This window comes from Bufo gargarizans, chromosome 1 (assembly GCF_014858855.1).
Source record: "Bufo gargarizans isolate SCDJY-AF-19 chromosome 1, ASM1485885v1, whole genome shotgun sequence".
NCBI classification, from domain to species: domain Eukaryota; kingdom Metazoa; phylum Chordata; class Amphibia; order Anura; family Bufonidae; genus Bufo; species Bufo gargarizans.
In genome coordinates, this window is record NC_058080.1 from 702706549 (window position 1) to 702720880 (window position 14332).

At 43.8% G+C, this 14332-nt stretch overlaps 1 protein-coding gene across 1 annotated transcript in view; it reads left to right on the top strand.

Annotated features, from left to right (window-relative positions):
- The window catches only part of LOC122924817, a 55371-nt gene extending 45811 nt beyond the window's left edge, over nucleotides 1–9560 (top strand). Inside the window, exons 3-7 of the mRNA XM_044276274.1 lie at nucleotides 5460–5945; nucleotides 7277–7393; nucleotides 8320–8385; nucleotides 8526–8616; nucleotides 8693–9560. Coding sequence (XP_044132209.1) covers nucleotides 5460–5945; nucleotides 7277–7393; nucleotides 8320–8385; nucleotides 8526–8616; nucleotides 8693–8897 — 965 coding nt within the window. The 3' untranslated portion in view covers nucleotides 8898–9560. The remainder of the gene's footprint in view (nucleotides 1–5459; nucleotides 5946–7276; nucleotides 7394–8319; nucleotides 8386–8525; nucleotides 8617–8692) is intronic.
- The last annotated feature ends 4772 nt before the right edge of the window (nucleotides 9561–14332 follow it).

Below are 14332 nucleotides of genomic sequence, written 5' to 3' on the forward strand. Positions count from 1 at the left end.
GGCAGGACGTGGAGCGCCGGGAGTGTGGCTTTGTGGGTTCTGACGGCGTTGCTCCCACTGGGTTCGGTGTTGGGAGGCCAGGTGACTTCTTAAGACGGTCATCCCTAGGTGAGTGTTGGGCTTACCGCGACTTATGTGTTCACAGCACAGGCTGCAGATGGCAACACTATTGTCAGCAGCTGACACGTTAAAAAAAGCCCACACTGCGGAGCCATGTGCCGGCGTCCTGGGAGCGCCAGAAGTGATCGTGCATGGTGGATGGCTCGCTCCAGATACATTTGCAGTCTGCTTTTTGCCTCCTGTGCCCTGCGAGCACTGCCTAATTCTCCTCCCTCTCTGCTGCTCCGTCCCTCCCTCTGAACTCTCCTCCTCTTTCTCTTTTGTGGGCACCCACGTGACATTCATTGACACGTCATCATCATCACCTTCACCACCACTGACATTAGAGATCTCGGAGTAGGCAGCAACAGTGGGGACCACCCTCCTTGGGCTGATCTGGGTACTGTCGTCAGACCGCTGGGTGGCGGCCGTTGCTACCTCCTCTTCCTCATCCAATGTCAAGAATGACTGCACATCAGTAAGGTCTGGGAATGGATGGGAAAATAATTACTCTGACTCGAGTGGAGGGGCTCTGGTGGTGGTGTCTTTGGGGGTGCACACAGTAGAGAGTGAGGAGGGTGCAGATACAGAGGATGAGGAGGGTGCAGATACAGAGGATGAGGAGGGTGCAGAAGCGGAAGGGTGAGTGAGCCACTCAACTAACTCTGGTGCGCCCTTTGAAGTAATCGCACACGCCTTCTCCAACTTCCCATTTAGGGTCCAGCCTGGTGCACCTGTCCGACCCCTACCACCCCTGCGGAACGGCCTGCCTCTTCCTCTGCCTGTCATTTTCAAAATGGCCCTGTGCCTAAGTCCCTAGAGAAGAGCAGTATTTGTGGAAGCAGGTATATCGCAACCCTCAATCAGTATTTTGTGGAAGCAGGTATATCAAACCCCTTAATCAGTATTTTGTGGAAGCATATATATAGCAGCCCTCAATCAGTATTTTGTTGATGCAGGTATATCAAACCCCTTAATCAGTATTTTGAAGAAGCAGGTATCTCACAGGCCTCAATCAATATTTGGTGGAAACAGGTATATCAAACTCCTTAATCAGTATTTTGTGGAAGCAGTTATATCACAGCCCTCAATCAGTATTTTGTGGAAGCAGGTATATCGAACTCCATAATCAGTATTTTGTGAAAGCAGGTATCTCGTAGGCCTCAATCAATATTTGGTGGAAACAGGTATATCGAACCCCTTAATCAGTATTTTGTGGAAGCAGGTATATCGCAGCCCTCAATCAGTATTATGTGGAAGCAGGTATATCAAACCCCTTAATCAGTATTTTGTGGAAGCAGGTATATCGCAGGCCTCAATCAATATCTGGTGGAAACAGGTATATCGAACCCCTTCAATCAGTATTTTGTGGAAGCAGGTATATCGCACCACTCAATCAATATTTGGTGGAAGCAGATGTATCGAACCCCATAATCTGTATTTTGTGGAAGCAGGTATATCACACCCCTCAATCAGTTTTTAGGGCAACAGGTATATCACACCGTTGCAAAAAGTTGTTCCAATAGCGCTTGTTCCTCTATATAGCTGCGGTATCGCAGCATAACCGTACAAAACTGCTGCACAATACAAATGCACTATATACTTTCTATGTTAGAAAGTATATTATAAGTATATCACACCCCTCAGTATATCACACCTATCGATAGCACACCTATACCAGTCCTTAAAAGGACTTTTGTGATACAGAATGTAAAATGACAGCCAGATCGGGTTCTTTTAATAGGGTGGGGGGTGTCGAGGTGCTGAAACGTCTCAATTGGCTGTCCTGTCCCACCAGATGGATGTTATAAAAGTAGAGCACCGCACACCGTAATTGCCAGTGCCAGCAAGGACTTGTCAGTCGTAGCAAATTAAATAGAAAATTGCGGCACACTGCTTTTCATTTGCAGTTCAAGGCATTTTATTTATATCACACAGAATTCATGATCCAGTAATTTCTCAAAAGCGCAATTGATTATAGGTATTAGATTATGTGACCGGATGTTTCGGCCTGTCAAGGCCTTCTTCAGCGGTCTATTATCTATGGCAAAATAACATACATGCTATGAGGCACTGGATATATTCACAGCAAAAAATGAATTAAATAAAAGGCAAACAAGTGCATAATCAAATAGGTCGATGGAGTAAACATATAAACAAGTATGGAACAGGCAGGAGTACATGTGGCATCCTGCGCTCACAAATCGAATACATAACAGAATATATATAAAGGAGGAAACGTGGTAACCTGACATGGTATGGGTAAGTCTGGTGGAGGCAGAATCATGTATAGACTTGTACTTGTATATAAAGTATAGGATGTAGAGTATTGGATGTATAAAGGGGCCACCCCAGTGAAGGAATGAGGTCCAGTTGGAAAAGTGTGGCTAAGTATATAATATGGATTAAGTGGGTGGTTTAAAAGGAATCCAGGGGTCTAATGCTGGTGGCTGTTTGTAATGTAGATAGTAGTTATGGATAGCAGGGGGTCCTGGGGTCTCATGCTTATAGCCGTTTGTAATGTAGTTACCTTAATGTGGCTTCAATGTAGCTCCGGCGCTGGATCACAGGATCTGTGTCCGTATGCGCGCCTTATTTAAAATGTATGGGCTCCCCGGAGTGCCGATCACATGGTCCAGACGATCGGCATCTTAAGGCTCCCTCAAGTGGGAATGGATGCTATGTACCTAAGAGTAGATGCTAGTAGGTGACTCTATATAGGAGTAAAGTGTATTAAAATTATATATATACTGGCGGAAACAGGGGCAGAAAGAACAGTACGGTTGTATCATTAAAGTATTGGGTGTATATATACAAGACCCAAATCTGGTCAATTGTGCATGTGGTGTACCATATTAGAGTGTATGGGTTGTAGGTACATATAGGATGATGAAACCCGGTACTAAGATTACCCTGGAAGGATTGGGGAAAAAGAGGGGACAGAAGGCAGGGGGGAAAAAAGGGGAAGGGGGAAGGAAGGTATTGCTCACCCTCACCAGATGTGATAAGCGTGTCAGCGGGCCTGGAAGAGAGATGAAGAACGAGTTAGTATCCAAATATCATAAATAAACTTTATGCATCTATAAAGAAGTCACATTCACGATTAAGACCATTTGGTGATAAAGTCCCATGTTTATGGATCCAGTGAGCTTCCCTTTGCTTCAGAAGTAAAGTCTGATTACCGCCACGTCTGGGGGGGATCAGTCTGTTCCAATATTTGAAATCGCAATTGCGAAATCTGGTGTTTCTTTTCAATAAAGTGGAGTGGAATGGGTAACAACACGTGTCCGAGTCTGGATTTATGCTTACTTATGCGGTCACGGACATGTTGTGTGGTCTCACCTACATATGCGAGACCACATGGACATTTCAGCAGGTACACCACAAAACTGGAATCGCACGTAAAGAATCCTTTAATGGGGTATAGTCGTCCGGTATGCAGGTGAGTGACATATTCACCCCTAATTACACTCGAGCATTCTGCGCAGTGGAGACAGGGGAATGTTCCTCGTCTTTGGCTTTTAAGGAACATTTCTTTTGGCAATCTGATGAAACTTCCTATATCTGCTCTGACGAGTTTATCCCTAATGTTCTGGGGCCTCTTGTAGCATGTAAGTGGTGGCTGACGGAACTCTTCTATGTTGGGATATGCTTTTTTGAGTATTGGCCAATTTTTCTTAATATCAATTCCAAAGCCGTCTAATACCACAGAGCATTCAACAGGACATTATAACATCCGTGACAGAGGATTCTTATAACATGAACACCACATTGTGAATATTTAACTATACATTGAGAGAAATGTGCCATCAACAAAGGCTCAGCCTTTGTCGCCAAACTGTCTATAAACTGTGCATGTCGGAACATCGTTACACATTTTAATATCAGTGGCGGAGCATTGTCATAAAACATTCAGCAGAGGGCGGATGTAATACTTTATAGTCACAGTAAAATATCATCAACAAAGAAAGTCCAGCCTCATTAGTCACCAAACCGCCTGTAAGCGGTGTCTGTACAAACATTGCAATGACTATGAAGCTACCATCTATATTGTATGTGAGGACGCTTCTCCTCACTGCAGGCATAGAGTATTGTTACATAGTAGTAATAATAAGAAGAATCCTGGAGAACTTAAAAGGCAAAGGGTTGAGTCCACATGCGATGGAAAGTTTCTTCTTGGATCTTTCTTCAAATCTGCAGCAAAACCTTCATGTGTTACTGCAGATTTCAATCCTGCTGCACTCAAAGGGGAAAAGGTCAGAAAGAAAAGCCGTAACAGCGCAAGCATCCCGCAGATTGTTCATTTTTCCACTGCAGCCAGAAATGTCTCAGAAAAGTCTATGTAAGGCTACTTTCACACTTGCGGCAGTGTGATCCGGCAAGCAGTTCCGTCGCCGGAACTGCCTGCCGGATCCGCCGATCTGGGTGTGACTGAAAGCATTTGTGAGACGCATCCAGATCCGTCTCACAAATGCATTGCAAGAACGGATCCGTCTCTCCGCTTGTCATTTTTACCGGTCTGCGCGTCCGGCATTCCGGTATTTTGAATACACTAATACATTCCTATGGGGGAAAATGCCGGCATTCTGTCAAGTCTTCAGTTTTTTTAGCCAGAGATAAAACCGTAGCATGCTACGGTTTTATCTTTTGCCTGATCAGTCAGAACGACTGAATTGAAGACGTCCTGAACGGATTACTCTCCATTCAGAATGCATGGGGATATACCTGATCAGTTCCGGCATTGAGCCCTTTTGACGGACCTCAGTCCTGGAAAAGAAAAACGCTAGTGTGAAAGTACCCTAACCTGTATATTTTTTTTAAATATTTTTTCTTCCCTGTACATGCATTCTCCCTTTTAAGAGCTGCTGCTGAGTCAGTCGGACGTTCTTCTCTCTAGCATGTTTTTTCACTGAAATACTGAGTGAGAATAGGCAGCCATATCCCTCCCTCCTCTTGCCTGTCTACTATGGACAGTTTTACACTAGATGTATTTATGGTGACTGAGGAGATTTCTTTACAGAGAGCCTGCAGGCAGAGGAGGGGCAACCAATACGACTATATATATTACAAAGTTTCTTAAATATGTCCCACTGATTTCTGAAAAACAATTGATCTGTGTTTTATCAGATATTTTTTTTTTTATAAAATCTGCCCCAAATTAGATGTCCAGATCCAATCTGGAATCTGTGGATGAAACATGGACTGAAAATATGGCTGTGCAATGCCCCTTAGAAACAAGATGCAGAAGTCAACGTGGGCAATAAGTATTATAGTTTTTATGAAGAAAATACTGTGGATGAGATATTGGCTGAGATGTGACACATTGTATTTATCGTATACATTTTTTTTTTAATCCACAGTCACCAAGGCTCAGAATTTCATGATAAGAAACATCCAGTTGGAGAAGTGTATCCATGCCGCGGAAGACACTGGTAGAGTCTCGCTGGCCAAGTGTAAAGTTAATTCCCATCATCAGTATTGGTCCTGGGACCTGGGCACCAACTTCATCATCAATGTTCTCAGTAACAAGTGCCTAACAGTGATGAAATCCCACAACCATTATATGCTGAAGATAGCACCTTGTGAGGGCAGAAGGAACCAGGTCTGGATGTGCGACCAGATGGGTTATCTTACACTCTATGGTCACAACTTACATTTGTCTGCCAAGCAAGGGACCAAAAAGGTGTCCATGTCAAGCAGAATGGATAAGTTCAGCAAATGGAAAATGCTGCAGGACTCACCGGTGTGTGGAGAGAGTCACCCTCCGAGGAACTTCACACCAATATCTCATCTCGAGCAAAGTACCAAGAGAGATCCAGAGGAAGTGACAACTGTACCTTACGAATGTAAGAGGAGAAAAGGCTTATGGTAGCCATGTCTGCATTATCAGGTGTCATACATGCATACAAATAATATGCCTAATTTTGTTATCTTTACCTTTAGACAACCAAAGTGTTTTGTGTGTTCTACTATATGGCATATGCCACCCACAGGCCCTCACGCAATAAAACATACATATATTCTTCTGTAGGGCCCACGGTATAGATAAGCACTTTCCTATACTGTCCGTTTCTGGTCTACACAGGTCACCACTGCTAGCCAATCAGTGGCCTCAGAGGTGATGTGTGCAAGCATGGCAGTAGACCACTGCCACTGCTGTGGCCATTGATTGGGGACTAACAGTGGAGGAGAAGGGAGCACAGCACTGGAACCAGAGCGTTGATGAATGAGTCTTTTTTAATCCCTGCACCCTGTCCTGCAATATTAAGAGGTTCCCAGTCTTGCAGAACCCCTTTAAATTGTCAGCGGAGTTTATGTGACTGTTTCCAGCTGGCTGGATTGTGTATGCACGGTTACTCAAATGTCTGGACCCAACTGACTCCAGCTTTGAGAAAGGTCCTTAACCTACAACCTTCCTGGTGGGAAAAAAATATGTCCTGAAGATAACGACGAGGAGCTGCTATACTGTAGAAACCATACTGTAACAGTGACCGCAAGAAGCGCAAAGGGGAGATTTATCTACTCCATACCCCAGTTTTCTTGTATAAAAAGAAAAGACATACGGTATACTACAAATTTTTTAAAAGCCATGGCAACTAAATTTGGTCGCAATTGCCATTTTTAGGTCACCGTTGCTACTTTCCGAAAAGTATGTGGGACCATTGGCACATTTTTCATCATATACACAAGTTTTGTACCATAAATGAGTGAAATCTGGTGCACGGGCTGCTGGAGGATGCACCCAATTTATGATGAGGTGTGCATCTTTCGGAAGAGAAAGGGATATAAAGACCGATATAGAGGACGCTAGTCTCATTAAATCACTTGTTATATAAATATCATTATTAGAATCACCCCCATAGTCTTTAAAATGAGCAGCTATGAGAACACATCCACTCATTAGATGATGAGGCAGCTGATCGTCTGGGTTTCTCCATTAGCTATCAGTGGGGGAACCTGTGCAGCAGTTGCAAATAAATGGCCGCCCATGTAATGCATGGATGGACAAGTTGAGTCTGCCAGAGACCCGTTTCCGTTTTGACACATAATGGGGAGTGCCATATCACATCTGCATGCCCTAATAGGCCATATGGACAATGGCTGCCCTGATGGGACCAGAACTTCAACCTTCCAAGGTCATTATATTAAACGATTTCATGTCTTTATGTTTTGAAAGCGAAATCCGGCAACATAATAGATGGAATAAAATCTTCACCCCATCTACCATACATGAGTGAGTGGACCACCACCGCCGCCACACACATCCCTGGACAGGCTTACACTACAGACTCTGGTAAGTCCAAACAACCAGTATGTTGGCTATTACCACCTATACTTGAACGCTGATAAAAACGTTTAGCATGGAATTTCTCATTAAAGGGGTTGTGTCTCACTTCAGCAAGTGGCATTTATCATGTAGAGAAAGTTAATACAAGACACTTACTAATGTATTGTTATGATCCATTTTGCTTCCATTGCTGGCTGGTTTCATTTTTCCATCATGTTATACACTGCTCGTTTCCATGGTTACGGCCACCCTGCAATCCATCAGTGGTGGTTGTGCTTGCACACCATAAAAAAAATTGCCAGCCAATGTGCGCTCCTATGGTCCTGGCCACCAGAGAGGCCAGTGCTTTTTCTATAGTGTGCAAGCATGACCACCGCTGACGGATTTCAGGGTGGTCGTGACCATGGAAACGAGCAGTGTATAATGTGATGGTAAAATGAGTCTAGCCAGCAAAGGAGGCAATATGGACAATCACAATACATTAGTAAGTGCCTTATATTAACTTTCCCTACATGATACATACTATTTGCTGAAGTGCGACAACCCCTTTAAGGTAGTACCCATCACTAGGCTATAGAGAACCTGTCACGGTTTTTAAAAACTAGACCTGGCTATAGCCACCACTCTACAGAACCAGATTTTTTGCTGGTATTTTGGGTTCCCTGTATGCTATGCGGGCCATGCATTGTCAAGGAGGTGAGAGGGAGTGAACCACAGAGGAGATGCTGTCCAATCTATGTGGAAGCTCCGCACCACTCCCTGTTGAGGACCACACCTCCTTGACAATGCAAGGCCTGGATAGCATATGGGAGCATTTAGGGAGTCCAAAATACTGGAACTGGTTGCTGAGGACCAGGGGAACCCTTTGTAATATTAGCAGGAATCTGACAGTTAAAGTCCACATGTGGTTTTATTAATTAACACTATTATAGGTGATGAGCAGTTTGCCAGTTCCTGGGAGAGGTTGACTGAAAAGATCTACGTCTTGGAGGAAGATGGTAAGTAATGTTTTAGATTATCCCATAATAATTTTTTCCTTATGATGTAAATAGTAAATAGGTGGAAAATTTGAAACTCAGCACTGAAATTGGACTATAATTTAAGATTTATTTATTTGATATTCTTCTTGTTCCCATAGGTAGTGGATGGAGAACAGCCATGTTGGTCTTAAGCCCCTTCACATTTATACTGGGGGTCATCATACTTGTACTGAATGTCCGTGTCAACAAGTAAGTCCAAATGAATAGCCTGCTGTAAGGGTTGTACAGGATATTTTAAAAATTCTATAAATATTTTACCTTACAGGAAACGGAAACTTTTATCCGCATTGCCAAGCCACGTCAAACCTCACCATAAATTTGGTTCTTCCTATGAGCAATCCCCTTTAACTGCCAAGCTTGACCAGTCTGACTATCCGGGTCCAGATTCCAGTGCACCTACACTGAGACATGGAGAGATCCTAATTGAGTGGAAGGATGGTACCATCACTCCTCTGTATGATCATCAGTGAAAAGAAAATGAAAAGCTAGTCTTATATGAAAATATGTGTCATCATGACCAAACTATGCCCATCCATGATTCCTCCCTGGCCAAAACATGACTACTCTGATTTCCTGTGTAGTTGTGACACAACAACAATAGATGTCTCCTCTACACTTCCAAGGGTTGCATGATCATTAGATTTCAGTCTTCCCAACCAATAAATAACTATCCTCTCATTTTTAGTAGGTTGTAGTAGATGAAGTCCCAATAATCTATGTCTTTTCTAGACCTTCCAGCGGTTGTAGGACCAGTAGAATCCTAACTTGTCAACCAATTTATGACTGTCCACCTGTAGATATATTGGTTGCAGTAACAACAATCTGTCTCCAAATCGTGACCATGAGATTTCGGTCCTTCTAATATGTGACCATCTGTCTATAGTACTTAAAGTTACAACATCTATGTCTCTTCTTGATCTCGAACAATCATTACATTTCCAAACAGATATTATACCATCATTACATCTTCGGTGGTTGGAGTAAGAACAATCTATGTCTCCATTAGACCAATAGGTTTTTCGTCTTCCCAAATAATAAACCTGTATTCGGATGTTGGAAGAACAATAATCTGTGGTTCTACTAGACCTTTTATGGGTTGCATTACTATTAAATTCCTGACCTTCCAACCAATATATGACCAGCCTTCTGTATTTACTGCACAGAGTTAGGCCTCATGCACACAACCAGCCATGCCCGTACTGCAGACAGAAAATTGCAGTCCATAATACACGGGCACCGCCTGTGGATCCATTCACTTGAATGGCGCCAGGAATCAGCATCCGACAGTCCGCATCACAAAAAAGTATTGCATGCAGCACTTTTTTGCTGTGAGGAGACACGGACAGAAACTCACAGAAGCACTTTGTAGTGCTTCTGTGGACTTCCGATCTGTGCTTCTGTTTCGGATTGCGGATCTATTCAAGTGAATAGGGTCCGAATCTGTGATACAGTGTGCACACGGCCGATGCCCGTATGTTGCAGACCCGCTGTTTGCGGGCTGCAATACAGGCACGGACCTGCTATGGTCGTGTACTTGAGGCCTAACAATCTAAGCCTCTGTTTAACCATCCAAGGCTTGTGGGACCATTCAAAAATTGGCCTCAACAAGGCTTCATACTAAACTGAAGACCTGTAAAATGTATTCTTAAAACTGATTGTCTTATGGCAAAAGAACTCTACATGGATATATCTCCCAGCTCTTCAGCAGAAGAAAGCCTCCTCCACCCAAACTCTTGAGAGTATACAGTATTGGGGCCATTTATCAAACTGATATAGAGTAGAACTGGCTTAGTTTCCCATAGCAACCAATCAGATTCCACCTTTCATTTTTGACTGCCCCTTTGGAAAATGAAAGGTGGAATCTGATTGGTTACACCAGTTTCATAAATGACCCCATATGTGTTTAGTATATAAATAAGTATAATACAATATATATACAGCATCTTTGGCCTCCAGAAACTATAAAGAATTATGGTGAATGTGACATGAACTAATCCAGAAATCAAGTAACTTTTCAATACATGATCTAGAAAATAGAAATAACTTCTAAAAAATGTCTTCTTTATTAAATTTAAAGCATCAAAGTATCACATCAGTAACCCAGCAAACGCATGGCATGTCCATACTCATTGCAGCAATGCTTGAGGATGGTACAGATCAGAAACGTGTCAGCCAAGTGTGTGCTGATATGCAGCTTAGATGCTTCTTCTTACACATTTAATTCTGTCCTTACCTCTGTTCCACTATCTTCTTAGGGGAGGGTGGAAAGGTGCGTGAGCTGACATTGTTCAAAACTAATGAACAATGCCTAATGTAGGCTACTTTCACACTTGCGTTGTTGTTTTCCGGTATTGAGATCCGGCAGAGGTTCTCAATACCGGGAAAAAACGTTTCCGTTTAGTCCTCATGCATTCTGTATGGAAAGAGATCCGTTTAGGATGCATCGGGATGTCTTCAAGCTGCGGTTTTGTGTCCGGTCATAAAAACAGAAAAAGACGGATCCAGCACTGAAAACAATGTAAGTCAATAGTGACGGATCCGCTTTTTTATGAAGCCTAAAAAACTGGATCCACCACCCATTGACTTACAATGTATTTAGTATTTCACACAACCGCATCCTAACGGAACGGATGCATCCTGATGTGTTGAATAAAAACGGATCTGATTAAAGGGGTTGTCTCATCTCAGACAATGGGGGCATATCGCTAGGATATGCCCCCATTGTCTTATAGGTGCGGGTCCCACTGGTGGTACCCGCACCTATATCGAGAACGGAGCCCCGAAAGTGAAGGAGAGCGCACTGCACATGCGCAGCCGCCCTCGATTCATTTCTATAGGGCCGCTGAAAATAGCTGAGCGCTGGCTCGGCTATTGCCGTCCGCCCCATAGAAATGAGTGGGAGCATGGGCCGCGCATGCGTGGAACGCTCCTATTCACTTCTATGGGAGAGGCGGGGATTAGCGCTTGGTGGTGGACGGACCCCGGGAAATATGGGGTCCTCCAGCCACAGCGTTCACCGATGGGAACCCGCACCTATCAGACAATGGGGGCATATCCTAGTGATATGCCCCCATTGTCTAAGATCGGATAACCCCTTTAATTCTGGTATTGAGAGCCTCTGCTAGATCTCAATACCGGAATTAACAACGCAAGTGTGAAAGTAGCCTTAGGCGTATTTCTGACCCCCTTTAGTGCTTATCATGATTAAAAACATGGAACACTGAAACCACCCGACCCAGATTTCGGCTTCTCCTCCTTCTTCCAGGGTGTGTGCAGCTTAATACGCTTACATAATTAATACATAATATAAAGCAACTGGATAGCTTTCGCATACGGCGTATCTCATACAATATCAAACAATCCTCAAAGACGATCGTGAACCATAGAGTAAACGTTCACTTAACTGTGGAAATGATTTTCTTAATCCCATAATTAAGTCACTCCATGATATTATTCATCAGGAAAAATATAATGAGCGCCACACCTAATCCGATTCCCATATAACCTGCTAGTTCACAAGGCATTTAATATCAAACTCAATATTTAACCCTTGAGGAACCAGTGATTTTAGCATAAATATCCAAAATCACTCTCTTTTATTTAATTTTTTTTTTTACTTAAAGGGGTATTTCCATCTCAGACAATGGGGGCATATATGTCTGACAGGTGCAGGTCCCACCTCTGGGACCCGCACCTATCTCGTAAACTGAGCCGGCAAAGTGAAGGAGGGGGCACCGCGCATGAGCAGCCGCCCTCCATTCATTTCTATGGGGTTGCTGAAAATAGCTGAGCGCTGGCTTTTTTTTTTTCCAGCAGCCCCATAGAAATGAATGGAGGGTGGTCGTGCATGCCATATGCCCCCATTGTCTGAGATGGGAATACACCTTTAAAGGGGTATTCCGGTTGTTAAAAGTTATCCCCCTATACAAAAGATAACCATTAGACTGGCAGGGATGCTACAACTGGGATCCCCACCGATCACAAGAATGTTGATTCCATACCCTTCAGCGCACCCCGAAACAGCAAGTCAGACATGTGGACTGCCACTCCATTAATCTCTATGGGGGTTCCAGAAATACCTGAGAGATATACTCATCTGACTGCGGAACTCCCATAGAGATGAATAGAGGGGCAGTGTGCATCCTCGACCCTCTGCTCCATTCACTTCAGGGACCTCCAAGGGGTATGGAGTCACTGTTCTCGTGATTGGTGGGGACCCCCACCAATATAGGGTAATAGTTATTGAGAGGCGGATTTTAGGGCAAAATATGCTCTGAAATCCACGCATAAAAAGAATGCTGTATGAACGAACCCCTGACTCTGCCCGTGTGTCAGTGCTCACTATAGTTCTGTATTTCTACTTCTAAATCAGGCGGCTCAGGATGAACAAAACTCTCTTAACATGGTTTGATTCTTATCAGAGGGATAAATCCTGTAAACTTGTTCAGATAATGAATAATGTGAATATTCTAAGCATTGTACAGTGTAATAATCCCAGGCAGCAAGTAGATGAGCGAGCCTGGATATCTGAATTTTGTACATCATTTTTTAAAAGTCTCTGGGAATAGGGCGTCTTTGGTGGAGGACACCTAACCCTCTCCCCTCCCCCGATGCTTGCTGCGGTTACATTCACTGGGAGTCCTGGAATAATCCGCTGATAACAGATGGTGCATTGCCATTTTTAACGTGATATTTGAGAACTGTGTATAGTGATACGTCGAGACAGGATAAGACATGAAAGAGAGAAATATCCGCCTGCTCGGGTTCATTTTTTCCTGGGATCATTTTAAGGGATCTTTCAGGTCTTAAAGGGGTTGTCTCATCACAGACAATGGGGGCATATCGCTAGGATATGCCCCTATTGTCTTATAGGTGCGGGTCCCACCACTGTGACCCGCACCTATATCGGGAACAGAGCCCCGCAAAGTGGTGGCTGGAGGACTCCTTTCCGGCCACCACCAAGCGCGCTCCCCATGGAAGTGAATGGCAGCGCACCGCACATGACCGGCTACCGCCCCCATTTACTTCTATGGGCTCGACGGAAATAGCTCAGCCAGCGGCCCCATAGAAAATTAATGGAGGGCGGCTGCGCATGCGCAGTGCGCTCTCCACCACTTTTGGGGCTCCGTTCTCGATATAGGTGCAGGTCCCAACCCCCACTGTCTGTGATGAGACAATCCCTTTAAGACATTAAGCTTAGAGGGTTTTTTTCACTCTTAACGTAAAAAAATTAAAGTCAGAAATAATCTAGTACATGACAATCTTTTTCTAATAAAGCTAGAAGCAGACCTGTGCCTCACATGGATCCAGAGATCTCCCCATTCATTGCTCCAACTCTTCTGCTAGATTTATTTCATGGTGGCAGCTCAGGTGGTGGGGGTGTCCTTCCTGCTGCTGCTCTCTCCCTATCACAGCTCAAAGGGCATGTTCTTTCTACTGCAGCTCAGGGGGTGTCCTGCTGCAGCTCTCGTCCTGTATCTGTCACAGCTTCTTACAGGAGAAACAGCTGATGACAGTTGAAGAATGAAACTGAGCATGTGCGTCCACCTTAGTGATGCTACTGATGTGGACAGAGAAGTAAGGAAAAGAGCAGACAGTAGGTGGAGCTATACACATACATTTTATTGAATGACTCAGTGGCCATGCTAAATTTTTAATTCAATACAATTACAAAAGTATTCACATCCAAGTACTGGTTTGTTTTTTATTTTAAAGGACAACCCCTCTAAAATAAAATAATAAGTACCATACAAGATAATGGGGACTTATTGCTGAAATATGCAACCAGTGCACGCAATGGAAAGTCTGTGGCCATAAGAAAGCATTACGGTCACATGACTGCATGATATATGGGTATAGCGCCACAGCCTACATCACTTCAAACGCTCCCAATGATGGGCACAGG